This window comes from Lates calcarifer, unplaced genomic scaffold (genome assembly GCF_001640805.2).
Source record: "Lates calcarifer isolate ASB-BC8 unplaced genomic scaffold, TLL_Latcal_v3 _unitig_950_quiver_259, whole genome shotgun sequence".
Taxonomy (NCBI): domain Eukaryota; kingdom Metazoa; phylum Chordata; class Actinopteri; family Centropomidae; genus Lates; species Lates calcarifer.
Genome location: NW_026118117.1, coordinates 1,304,615 through 1,318,553, shown reverse-complemented (window position 1 = coordinate 1,318,553; position 13,939 = coordinate 1,304,615). Strand labels below are relative to the sequence as shown.

Below are 13,939 nucleotides of genomic sequence, written 5' to 3'. Positions count from 1 at the left end.
CCATGTGTGCACAGATAAGCTTAACACACATTGTGCACATGAAAGGAAGGGGTTACTCAGACACTGAAATAATGAAGAGACTGAAATCAGAGTATCTGAACAAGCATAGAAATATGTTTTGTATAGGTTTTCTATTTTGTTTCTACTCTGTATCTTTGTCAAAATGCCAAATTACCCCTTTTTTCAACAACCATGAACAGTATGTGGTTGGAAGCAACTGTCAGAAGTCTTTCTTTAGAGGCCTTATTATTATGTGTCATGTAATCTCATGCAGTATCAGTAGTATGACACACACACACACACACACAAACACAGGCACGCACATACATTGTAGCTGTGATGCTGTGATTAATAAAGGCCACTGTAGCACATCATACTTATCAGTAATGCTAGTGTACATATGTTATTGCAGGTAGGGGGATACTGCACAGTATACAATGATCAGCCACAACACTAAAAGTTAGAATGTTGTGGTTGATCAATTTACTGATGTGGATTTTCATGGACTTCATTTGGTATTGTTAGTGAAGTCAGTTATCAGCTTTGAAGCCTACATAGCAGTCATACAGACAGGTGACAAAATAAAGGAAACAAGGAATAACCTACGCAGAAACCAGGGTCATAATGCCCACATCCACAGGATATGACGACTAAATGGATGGCTTGGTGAATATGAAAATAATGTTAAACAAATGTTATGGCCTTCACAGTTACCAGATCTCAATCTCAAGCACCTATGGGAGATTTCAGACCAAGCATTAATTTTGTATGTATTTTTCCTATTTTTATAAAAACTAAACCATGTCTTTGAACAGGAAGTAGTTATTGAAAAAATGAACTCTGCCCATGGCAACAATTGGGTTATTTTACTGTAAAACAAAATAAACTCATCAGTGTATAAAACTGTCCATTTCAGTTCCTAAACATGGACGTGCAAAAACAAAACTGCAAACAATGCAACACGTTTAAAAGCATTATGATTGTTTAACATTTTGTAACTCTATAAATTTTCCTTACTCCATACTCCATACTAGGAATGTTCATTTTGTCTGTAGGAATGGTCTGTCACACCTATTGGTAGATAAACACAAACACCACAGACAGGTTAAGTGCTTTATCGTTCATAGTTTATTTCAAACACAAATGTGGCAGATGCATGTAAGTCCAAATACTCCCATGTACACACACACACACACTGACATATACGCATTTGGCTGAAATCAGTCTAAAGTAAAAAATCTAGTAAAGCAGACTGAACCTCAAGTGTTCTACTCTAAATCCTCTGACATAAAACAGAGAACAACATCAAAACTAAAATAAAATGAAGACTTCACAGCAGTAGTGTTTCCACAAACAGCATCACAGGGAAATGACACATTATTTACATCAATAAATACAGTGTGTACAAAAGAGTTTGACTTTATACATTATTCTTTTGTTATCTTTATGCTGATGCATAGTCCATGTTGAAGAAAGGCCCAAAGTGCAACACAGGGTTAAATCTGAGTGACTGATGTTTGGGGCCTCATATGCTCTGGTTTGAGGTAGACATAGGGGGACCAGGAGTCCATCTGGGAATCCATCCACCTGCTGGGGTCATGGTCTTCCATCTGCTCCTCTGCCTCCTCTTCACTGGACCCTTCCACTTCATCTTCATCGGAGCCTATCTTCTCAGTGCTGTCCCCCCTCAAACGGGTCACCTCCCGGGCCTCTGTCTCTGTCTTCAGGAGACTCAAGTGGCACATGCTGCAGACCCTCAACCGCTTAGTCGGATGAATGTGTCCAATCACCGCTCGCTTCTTGGAGCACGCACCACAGATCACGAAGCCGCACTTCCTGCAGTGGTGCCGACGTTGGGTCACGCTGAACTTGTCAGAGCAGCGCATGCAGATGGCAGAGGCCTGGTCAGGGATCCAGGTGACGGCGAAGGTGGACCCGGGTCTGCGGCCGCTGCTCTGCAGCAGTCTGGACCGGCAATCCTCTATGTGCTCTATCCAGGCTCGCTTCTCTTCGTACGAGGAGGCTGCTACGTAAAATGATTTGCGTGGTGTGCGGACCAGCCATTGGTTCCTCATTCTCACACCGTCTTCTAAGTCTTCCAGCCGGATGTCCTCTGAAATGATGAAAAAAACTGTTAACACAAGGTAACAAACGTGTGGACACTACGGGATGGTGGACGACTCTTCCGATTCTTTACTGCTTATTTCGAGAAGACTAGAGACATTGTTTGTTTCAGGGTGTCTGGTTAGAAGCACTTTCATCCACCATAATGATAGTTCTTTGCCACTGTGACCATTTAAATTTATTTTTAATTTTTTATCAGCCAATCTAAACGATGTAACTGCCACTGCCTGCGCGAATAAGTGAAAGCAGACTGTTTTGTCCCTCTGATCTCTCTCTCTCTCTCTTTTAAGCTTTTAGCTTTAAGACTCTTTGTGAGTCAGAGGTTCACTTTTAACTGTCAAAGTATTTCAAAATGCTAAAATGAGCCTAATCTTACTCCATCAGGGGAGTTTTTGTCTAGTTGGATCTAGAGTTCTGATGATGCAGATGAGGTGCTCACCTAGAGGGATGATCTGCTGTTTTTTGTGCCAGCGGCCGTTCAGAATGATGCTGCCATACACAAGTACATCACTGAAGAGGAAGAAGGCTTTAGGTTGTGGCCCCCGGCGGCTTTGCTTCATCAGCCGGCCCTCTCCGATCAGAACCCGACCTGGCTGGGACAGGGGCTTCCCCGATGGCCCAAAGGAGTTCTCAACAGCATGGATCCGCTCTTGATTTTCCTGCTCAAAGGTTAGTTGGTCCACCATGGTGTCCTTCTGTCTCATTTGCAAGTCAGTCAGAGTCCTGTTTTCAAGGCAGTATTCTTTCAGTCTTTCTGCTGGTGGTTCCACACCTCTGTAGGTGCAAATGCTGTCTTGTGTTTGTCTTGTCTCTCTAAAGAAACAAGCAGCAGAACAGAAGCATTTAAACCCTTAGGTGTTGGTGACGTAATGGGGCTTTCCAAAGTAAGTTCAGCCTTAAGACAAACACATTTACCAGGAAGCAAAGGGGCGGGAGCTACGATATGTTGAAATGAGAAAAAGTGACACAAGAGATTCTGAGGAAGGAAATGTCAGCATTTACAGAGTATCAAGACTGATGTTTGGCACTTACGCCTTACTTTTTCTGTGCAGTCAAGTCTTGACTGAGGCTATCAGTGAATGTATCAATTTTACTGTCAGGTGAGACTGCAGGAGAAAAAATTAATTCAGAGGACCACGTGACTTCCAGCCCATGGATCTATCAAATTACGAATGTACATTTTCATTGCAACTCTTGGATGACACAAAATGAGAAAATGGAAAAACATAGCAGCAAATTACTAAACCAGCAGAGAGTGAAATCTTTTGTATTGTTTCCAGAAACAAATACACTAAAGGTGACCTGACAAGAGCTTATGTTGCAGTGGTTGGACTGGTTGAGCAGCTTAGCCAGCAGCTGCAGGGAAAACAAAAAATGTCATCAGACTCCCACACACTGCCAATTCTTATTTGTTTTTATTATCTGTATGTTCTGCTGCTAAATTATTCCTTCCAGCACCTGGGTGTACAAATTAACCACAGGTTTATGCTGCCAAACTCACATCTGGATCAGCAGGGTTACAGTAAGTGTTAAACACATACATAGCAAGAACACATGGAAAACTCCAGCGAGCAGGTAAAAGAGCATTAGAATTTAGAGATGTTTCCACCTTGCCTGTGAGAATAATTCAAAGTTGCATTAATTGAGTTTTTGGCCACTTGGGAGCAGTGGAAGAGGCTAAAAGAGCACTACATGTAACAATAGTTGAGTCCAAAATCATTCCTTTATTCACACTGTTACCTACATAATAAGCATAAGCTCATGCTAACCATGTTGGGTCTGGGCCTGAGTTTACATTAGCCTCTGATGATTCAATTGATTCAAGATGTTATGAGTAAGACTAATACCGTCATAACCATGATGCAATTAAACTGTTTGCTTTTGGAGTTTTGTGAGAGTCATTCATGACATGGTGTAGATTTTTAGATAGTTGACCTATATTACTTATGTAAGTTGCACATAAGTTACTTATGTAACTTAAAACAACAGAATTACATTTATTTTTACTAGCAATGACCAGTTATTGATCAATTAGCTGCCATTTATGTTCCATTTTACAATTCAGTACAATAGAAAATCAGTGACTGGTTTGGCTCATATTACATTGGAGCCTATAATAAAGTCCAATTGAAGCCAACCAAATCATGAGATTCCCAAGGACCCGTAATAATATTAGTGATCTGAGCAATCACAAATTGTATACGTAGTTTAGCACTGATGTCTCCATTTCAAATAGTGGAACTGTGTTTCATCTGGCTGACAGAACATATTTGCACATTCAAAATTGAACAAAGATGAACTCTGACTGAGACTGTAGAAAAACAGGAAACACACTTGAATTTGTGAATCAGAATTTTATTGTTAAACTTATTAATCATTTGCACATGTGCAAACTGTCTCTGTGGTAAAAATCTAATGCAAATACATATTACAATAACTTACAATAAAAGTACAATAAATTGTACTTTTCAGTGTTACTGCCTGCTAACCAGGTATCATCTGAGTCATCTCCATGTTGAGGTCCTGGGTCCCCAAGGCAGTTTAGCATCCAAAAAGCTACTTGTAAACATGTCAATTCACTGAGCATATTACAAAGCAAAATGAGCCAAGGAACCTCTCTGGAGCTGCTTGTACTGAGCTGTATTCTTGGTCATCATCATTCTCTCTTTGTGTCTTCCTGGCCAGCTTTTCTTCCAGAGTGCTACACATCCTCCATCCTGATCACTTTGATAATGTAGGAAAGTAAACTTAATAGCAAATAGGAAGCAATTTCTGAGGCAGCCATTATCACCCACATTAGCAATGATTGTTTCTGGACACAAATGTAAGCCTAATATTCACTCTCCTTTTTAACTGGTTTAGTATCAAAGTCTTGAGAGAAATATCTCCTGCTGCTCCTACAACTCCACTCAACACCTGCTGCTAGAATTAGAAATGACTTATACTGCTATTAGTTATATTGCTATGTTAGCAGTTAATACTTTAATTATCACTACTATCACTACTACTGCTGTATTACTGGCCTCACCTTACATCTGATATGGAACCTGTGTTATGCTATGTTCTTCTTTCACTATCCTCCCCCCCCTCTCCTTCTTAACCCAACCGGTCGAGGCAGATGGCCGCCCACCCTGAGTCCAGTTCTGCTCAAGGTTTCTGCCTCTTAAAGGAAGTTTTTCCTTGCCACTGTCTCCTAGTGCTGCTCATGGTGGGATTTGTTGGGTCTCTCTCTGTAAATATTTTAAAGAGTATGGTCTAGACCTGCTCTATATGAAAAGTGCCTTGAGATGACTGTTGTTGTGATATGGCGCTATATAAATAAAACTGAATTGAATTGAATATCTGGCTGTTTAGCAGCCAGATGCTAGTCGCTAACTTTCTTTGTCCGCAAAGTTGTGGGTGAGCTAAAAGAGGCTAAAACATTCCATAGACCTGAGGATCTGCAGATTTGGTGATAATTCTGTGAATTTGTCACCATGTGGAACATTGTTTATCATTTTTCCAGGAACTTTTTAATCACAGTTGGGGAAGAATTGGGGAAGTTGAGCCAGTGGGTAAAATGAACCCCTCCTTGTACCTAGGTAACTATAAACAAACGTAATCATGTGACCACAAGTTAAGGAAGTATAGTTCACATTACTCATTCCATCTTAGACTTAAGCTCATTGAAAGATAAATTACTTCAAGCTGAGTGAACTCATCATGCTACTAAAGGTATCCGTGTTATATCTTAATTAAAACAGATATGTTTTGGACATTATTACATGTTAATGTAAGTCAATGTAAGCTACAAAACAAAGTCATAAATGGGGACCTGAGCCACTGTGTGAAATACTCTTGTACTGGAGGTTGTGGGGTGAAAAGTGATTGTGGGACAACCTGAGTCAGTTGCTCGATTTATCCCCAAAAGTTTAAATAGGCATACATACAGTCCTTGGATGATCTAAAGAGAAGAGCAAGTGTCTGAGTGAGGTCCATTCAGTCTGTGGCAAATGACAAGATGGACAGAATGCCACTGAGGAGGTATATCAACAAAACAAGGTTATGTCAGGCTAGCAAAAGCTCATCAGATCTCTGATGATGACATGAAGTTTGAACTCACCAGCCACATTGAGAAATCTGCAGACTTTCATGGATATATTCATTTAAAATGCAGAGAGGTTGCATTTGAGTTTACCCAGCATAGCACAGCAAAAGGCATTTCTGTTCCTGAAAACTGGAGTGAGCAAAAGAGAGCAGGCTAATTCTTTTTAGAGGGTTCATTTTATCCCTACCTGGAGGCAGGTTGTGTCATATGACTTCTGGTTCTAAACCAATAGTAATCAGATAACTTATTTTAAACAAATTCACTTTTATTTTGCAGTACAATCATCAAACATAAAAAAGGCTCATGTTACCCAGTTCTCCCCTATGCAATATTAACAATGTTCTGTCCAAGCGTCCACGACAGTGTGGCAGTGAGCCACCATGAACAATATCAAGACCCTGACACTGAAGCAGCTACATGGAATTCAACCATTATTCAATCTTTTGTTCAAACCTGTACTTTTTCTGCTATGATGTGTCAAATTGACTGAACAACTGAACAACTAAACGACTAAAAAACTGCAAAAATGTGAGCCATTTTAACGTTGACAGTAGTTAAAGTGAAATGGCGTTCACTCATCTACTCACTTCTTCAGAACAAAGTTGCATTCCTCAACATAATTTTACACAATTAAGAGTCTGTTTCCTTTTAGATGATACAAATTAAAGCAGAGGGTAATGCTAGTTTAATGTGCCCGTAAATGTGAATGACTGACTTACTGACCGTGTTGCAGACAAAGCTTAATAAACCATGTGCTATTATTAAAGAAAGTATTGTACAAAAGGTGTACATATTTAGGGCTTCAAATGATGTAACAAACCTAAGCACCAGCCTGATATGACAGAAACCTCTGCATGCATGCGTCTTTAATGAACTATAAATCCACACTGTCAAACTACAGACACCTGCAACTTGTTTAATATAACCGGTCAAACAACTTCTCTCAACTTCTACTCAAAGATCTCTCAACAGCAGGAATGTGTGAAGGGCAAACTGGCACTCAGGCGCTCAGATGTTCCCCAGTGCAGGAGGGGAAGTCAAGAAAGCACACAGACACAGTGTTGTTACTCTGAATCATTATTCAGTATTTGTGGTCAGTCACAAACAACTCACAGACTGCCATGTTTCACATTGTCTGTTACAAAAAGGAAAAAGGAAGTCCTGCATAATGTTTCCCAATGTTACAACAAAGATTTACACTGTCCTCAACACTGCAAAGAGCCTATTGGGCGAGAGGCAGAGTACACCTGGACAGGTCCAGTCCATCGCAGGGCCCAAACATGGCTTTCCAAAACATTTTTTAAACAAAATAAGACACATTTCTCAAATTCTAAGCATTAACTTTTTGTCTCAATGTGCCACATCTGTAACAGAGACATTTAGGTAAGTCTGATACCCAGTTTTAATGAACAGGGTGAGCATCATCACTCCCAGGTGTTGAACACTTATTAATGACAGAATGGAATGAAATCTTCTCACAGACATATTTGACTATAGAACTTAATCAGAAACAGCATGTGCGGAACAGTCGCCATGTGAATGTAGCAACAGTCAGTTAGACACACCACTGGTTTTTAACAAAGCCCTAATAAACAACACACATGCAGCAAAATCCTGTCTCAGTGTTTCTACATTGACTCCTTAAAGTGGCAGCAATTCCAGCAATTCACTATGATATTCCACAGAGACTTGCAAGAGACAGAGCTCTCCTGACTTTTAGTCCTCCAAAACATTGGCACCCAGTGCCATTACAAGTCGAGAGTTCCCCTCACTTTAAACCTCTTGGCGGAGCGCTCCCCGGCTCGCTGCTCAAACTTGCTGCCATAGATGTGAGAGATGAAGCCGTTGATCTCCACTGTGAACACACTGTTCCTCTTAGGGATCACTGTTACATGTCAAGTGGAGTGTGAGAAAAAAAACAAAGGAACATATGTGTTAACTTGGTGAGAAGTAACTGTCTCCATAATGGGGTTAGAGTGATTAACACTGCCATCAAACTGGGGCTTATATAGACTGAAAGACTGAGAGGTTGCAGAAGCAGAATACTGTATTGTGTCAAAATTCTGATATGGTTCATATCAGATCATATCTGTGAAACTGATTCATGGCTAAATGTTAAGTTTTACAAAATTGGTTTAACTTTTTACTATGATATGCCTTTAAACATCAACGGTAAAATACGTTGATGTTGTCACATTAACACAGTTAACCCACTCATACCCTATAGACCATGTAAATCAAGGGCAAAACCAGATACTTTTTTCTTCACTTCCTTCAATGTGAGGAAATACAGTCAATATGACTGCTTCCTCTTTCATACCTTTGTGTATACTGCTGTATAATGGTGTGCTTTGTATAATAGTGTGACAGGTTCAACTCATATTTTCCTGATGTTAAATGCATTTAATGCATTTAGTTTTTCATAGCAGACATTTTAACTTTTCATAGCAGGAAAAGGACAGGTGATGATGAATCAGGTCCAGCAAGTGTCCCACTGAGACATGACAATGAACCAGCATGCACAATACCAAGAGCCTGGAGCTAGCTCACCTATAGGGCATGCAGTTGTTTTTAATGTTGTCAGCTCCACCTCTGCTTTCCCTGCTATATTAAAATGTCTGCAGTGAAATGTTCTACTGTGTCCTCTATTTAATCAATAGTTAACAGTGCCTCTGATTAATTTAAACAACAGAATTTTATGAGATGGTAACACAACAGTGTAAGCAAATAACTGTACGTAAAAAATGATTGTGGTTGTTGGAAGCTGGCTAAAACACAGTCAGCTAAAGGTGAGTTTCAGTGAGTGAGACACTTTCAGCTGTCTGACCTTTCAGTCTGTCCTCCTTGGTGATGATCTTGAAGACATGTTTAAACTCTTGGACTAGAATCCCCGTAGTTCCTACATATGATGGACATTTAGACCGGAGGACTGTGGGAGTGAGGAGAAAATGCAGTGTTAGCACAGCTCTGTTATATCTGCATCTGTGTCACAGAAATTCATCCAGTAACACTCAACTGATCGTGTTACAGTATAGTGACAGATACGCATGTATAGAAAACAACTGTAAATAGGTCACACATCATAGTAACAGTGTACATAGAGCACAGTCTTGGCATGAACCAGGCTGTGAGACAAAACTGTCAGCTTTCTCTCCTACACACAGACATCAACATGAATCTTCTCCACACCTGACAGGACACACACTGGGCTGTCACAAGTCTTTGACTGGTTCTTCCGGAAACTACAAATTCCATCAAGATGGATTTTTGCATTAATAGTTTCAGCTGACCCAGTGTTGGTGCTGTAATAGCTATTTTCAGTTTGTTGTTGTTGTCCTTGTTACTGACACATTTGTGCAATCTTTTGTTAACAAAGTCACAATGTCCCACCTTTGTCTCCATATGCCAACTTCATTTTTTTTCCCAAAACTACTTCCTCTTCAAAGACATGGTTTAGTCTTTACACTGATCAGGTCCCACTGATCTCAAAAAGCTTGGAGAAATTAAAAATGCTGATAAAATCAGCGCTCGGGTCAAGGATATTCTGTAAAATAAAAATCCCTGGAAAACTTGGATGATTGCACGTTCTGTAGTGTTGGCCATAGCCATTTGTGACAACACCTGTTCCCACCATGTCCATTACAAAAAGTGCGCTCGAGAGGTCAAGTTGTATGAAACTAAACTCAGGGTCTGTACAGTAAATGTCACTTTAACACTGGACAGTGCTATTGACTGAAGTCACTGTGGTGTTAACTTTAGAGATAACTAAAAATCTACCTGTGATGATGGCACCATGGAAGTCAGCCTTCAGAAGCTTCTGCTGCACACTCTGTGGACTACTGTGAAAACAGTATAAGTTCATGAGACTCAATATACACTGCAAGTACTACAATAGCTTCAAATGAGCAATTAATGAGGAAGGTTAGAGTACAATCTGTGGTGCCCCAAACTCATTTACCATGTTGGTTTCAATCCATTGCATAGGTCAATAATGTACTGTCTCCAGAGTTCATGCAGAGGCAGGAAGAGCTCGTATCTACAATGATAATGAAGAAACAGTGAGGCTGGAAAGAGAGGAGGATTACATGTTTCATGACAAGATCATCAAACATACATTTTTTTTTCCATATGGGACACAGTAAGTATCCATCCTTCAGTTTCCTGACCAACCTCTGGTGTTCAGGCTTGATCTGGAAGATCTTCATCGCCCTCTTCTGACGAGCGTTCAGTCCTTTGGCTTTCTTGCTGTTTCTCCTCGTCTTGTCCTTCTTGGGCCTGGAGTAGCCCAGGACCACGGCCTTGTGACTCAACATGCTCTTCAGGTCATGTCGTGCATGCTGCTGAATGCTGTTCTTCAGGAAGGCCTGGGTGAAGGCCTCTGCTTTAGAGCTGCTCTGAGACTGGTAATGAGACAAAGAGACTGAGTACATTTACAGAGGTTATGTGAGATCGCCTTTTTTCTGTAAATGCACAAAACAAAGTAGTTTCAGTAGATCCAGTTTAATGGATGAAAATAATAGTGATAACTGATGTTTCTGTTTTTACAGTCATTGTTACTGGCAATTATCTCCAAAATGTGTGCAATCAAGAGTTGTGACAAATGTATTTACTGAGGCAGGATATTTCAATGAAAAGCTTCAGTTTCAGCCTGACACTCTGTATACACATCTCCCTGTGTAACAGCAGCCACCTGTATTGTCCCTGGTATATAAAACATCAATTGAGAAAAATAAGGATCAAATATATTTTTATTATTTTATGTATGAAAACAATATATTATTGTACTGCAATTATATTTCTATATCTGCCACATCAACACAGACATTTCTGTGTCTGAGCCATTTATTGATCGACAGCATCAGTCTGCTAAGGTTCAATATGAAAACGATTTTGTATGATGTCATTGTGACAGCAACAAACAATTTGTTTTGTTTTTGAAAATCTGATTATTATTTTCTAAATTGTTCTATTGATTTTGTCTATAAAATAAAATAATGAAAAATGGATGTTATGATTTGCAGAGTCAAATGTTACAGATGTAACAGTAACTGTTCCAAAACAAAGGTTCTTAACCAAACATTAGTTTTGCTTTCATTACTATAATCATTTACTTGTTAAATGCATCAAATCCTCATATTTGAGATGAAGATTCATTTGTTTTTTTCTGTTAGAAACAGAACGACTAAAATAATTAACTGAGCTGCAGATTAATTTGCTGTCAACCAGTTGATTAACTGACTAATTGTTTTTGGTCTTTAGCTCACATCAGTTGTCTTTTCTGTTGGAAAGAGTCATCAGCATGAGAGACTATATATCTGGCTTACACAGTTCACACTTAGACTACACAGCACATCATGTGTCAAAGGAGAAGTATCTGATCACCTCAACACCAAGAACCTTCACAAGGTCTTGAGGAATCCTGGCTCGAACAAGTGCTTCTGTTGAAATGACACAAACAAAACCAGTAAAACACAAAATGTGACCAACTCACTGAGGCACTGCATCAGTGCAGTGACTTCTATGTTGTTGTTACCAGCAATAGTCAGCCTCCTGCAAGCAGAAAGTACATTTGACTGTAATTTTGGATAGATGGATGGATTGATAATCTATTCAACCAACAATGACAACAGGTCGGAAGGTAGACCAGATATACAGTCGCTCCATTAATGTTCTGGGTCTAACCTAGGTCTCCTACCAGTTGGAAGTGCCCTGAAAACCTCCAGCTGAAGGTGCTCAGGAGTCATCCTGATCAGATGCCCAAACCACGTCAGCTGGCTGATTTTGAAATTGTTGCTGATAAAAAGATTATATTTGGGGGTCAGTTGGTGACAGTTTTTATTACAGCCTGATCCTAATTTTGCTGCTGCTGTAAAAAAAAAAGTCACTAGTTTCTATGATTTCCTTATCTATTATAGAATTTCTTTATGATTTATGACAGGAAACCTGTATTATAAAAACATGTAAGTGAGAACTGGAGTTAGGTTGATATATCAGCCAATGTAAGCTAACTGCAGACACTGCACATTTGTATCGGTGTAGCTGTTGACCATTAGAAATTGCAACACAGAAATGCTAAACTAGGTCTGCGGTAGAAGGATTGTAAACTCGATAGCCAAAAAAGCTGAAGTAACTCATTAATGAACAGCCCCCTCTCAGTCTACCTCTTATTCTGTAGACAGGTTTTGGTACACAGGTGTATGGGAAAGACACACAATGTCAAAATGCCAGGTATCAGTACAGGCTGGAGATAAAACATTCTTCTCTGTTTGACAACACCCATACTGGAATTTCCCGATTGACATGTAAGAAAAAGTGACAGGGACTTTCTCATGACAATGATAAATGATCTTCATCGGAGAGAGGATCCATGTGTACTGTAATAACCTTTACACAGTCTTTGTCTACATTCTGTGACCCCTATGGATACAAAGTATGAACAGTTGCCATTTGAGATAGTCAAGTCAATTTTTTGTTGCTTTAGAGTGATAGCACAGCAATTGCCAAAGAAGAGACTGGAGAGAACAGATGTTATGGAGCAGTCTGACTAGCTACTGCAGTAATGCTGTGTGCAGTCAGACTGAGAAAGTACACAGCCTTCCTACTACTTCACTGATAACAGCAGTAAATGTCATGCGAAGCAGTGTCAGGTAACATAAACCTAACTCATGTGTCCCCAAAAGCTCAGACCATGATGAGAATGTGATGCCTCAGAGGACATGCATGTTGCAGGGAAAGAGTCTGAGTGTGTTGTTCTAGTGTCAGAGCTGGGTACTGACACTCAGTACCAATCTTCCATCTGATACCGGGTCACATTCGTACTCTTGTTTATGTATTCTTTAATTATTCAACTAAAAGATGACTCATTTCAAACAGCTGCAACACTGGACGTTGCCTTCTCTTAGCTAATATGTTATCCACTTATTACCTGTTTACATACACACGTGATGGATGTCTGTCATTTTACCTGATAAAGAAATGGTCCTCATCCAGCCAGTTTACAGTGGGGATTGTGGATTATGGGTTTGTAATTCTTTGACCACCTGATGAATGAGAATCCAACATCTCCTCTCCTGTTCCCTAATGCCATCCCCTGCCTCTGTGTCAGTCTCCACTAGCTCCGACAGTGTCTGCTATCAGCTGCTGATCTGCAGTGGACAGGACGGTGGCTCTATCGGAGCTTTTTTACTGCTAACAGCTGGTGAGACAGGCTGGATGAGGGCTCTCAGACTGAACCAGAACAATAAGAGTGTGACTGCTAAAACAAGCGAAAACCAGCGTAACTTTACCTTCATCTTAGAAAGTTAAACTCACCGTCCATTGGCACGTTTTGCTGAAAACGTGAGTAAATTCAGCACCGTTTCTGACTGCAGGAAAACAGAGTGGAAGCACACGTTTCCTGATACAACTGCAGCGCAGTTCCTCTTCTTCTTTAGTGTTTCCGGCTCACTGTCAGCTGCGCGGCGTGATGTTGCCCCCTGCAGTTAACCCCACGCACCGCACCATTCACACCATCGAAAAGCTGCAGCTCACTTGTTACTTTTTACTCTACCTTCTCTTTAACATGCTCTGTATGTATTTTGCAGCTCTAAAATACATTAGCTGGGGCAACTATGATTATAATAAGAGCAGTATGTTATGTAAAGAACTACACCGCTCAGAGGCTCAAAAGGTCACATTGCACCAGTTCCTGTCCAGTCACAATACCTCTCTGTCTCTAAGGACCCTGGT

The 13,939-nt window shown here is 40.2% G+C and overlaps 2 protein-coding genes across 4 annotated transcripts; both read right to left on the bottom strand.

Annotated features, from left to right (window-relative positions):
• Positions 1–1,105: 1,105 nt before the first annotated feature.
• plekhf1 (pleckstrin homology domain containing, family F (with FYVE domain) member 1) lies at positions 1,106–2,828 on the bottom strand. Its single transcript, XM_018672064.2, has 2 exons — positions 2,564–2,828; positions 1,106–2,113 (listed from the first exon to the last, which is right to left on the bottom strand). The coding sequence occupies exons 1-2, from the start codon at positions 2,826–2,828 to the stop codon at positions 1,497–1,499; spliced, it is 882 nt and encodes a 293-aa protein (XP_018527580.1). The 3' UTR covers positions 1,106–1,496.
• On the bottom strand, positions 2,795–13,649 carry pop4 (POP4 homolog, ribonuclease P/MRP subunit). Of its 3 annotated transcripts, none has more exons than XM_051069428.1 (7): positions 13,176–13,489; positions 11,594–11,649; positions 10,382–10,611; positions 10,170–10,247; positions 9,989–10,050; positions 9,039–9,140; positions 2,795–2,937 (listed from the first exon to the last, which is right to left on the bottom strand). In XM_051069428.1, the coding sequence occupies exons 1-7, from the start codon at positions 13,195–13,197 to the stop codon at positions 2,870–2,872; spliced, it is 618 nt and encodes a 205-aa protein (XP_050925385.1). In that variant the 5' UTR covers positions 13,198–13,489; the 3' UTR covers positions 2,795–2,869. The 3 variants fall into 3 exon arrangements, with proteins under 3 accessions (XP_050925385.1, XP_018527581.1, XP_050925384.1); XM_018672065.2 differs by lacking the exons at positions 2,795–2,937; positions 13,176–13,489 and adding exons at positions 7,273–8,096; positions 13,523–13,649; XM_051069427.1 differs by lacking the exon at positions 2,795–2,937 and adding an exon at positions 7,273–8,096 and having other exon boundaries at positions 13,176–13,480.
• Between the last annotated feature and the right edge of the window lie 290 nt (positions 13,650–13,939).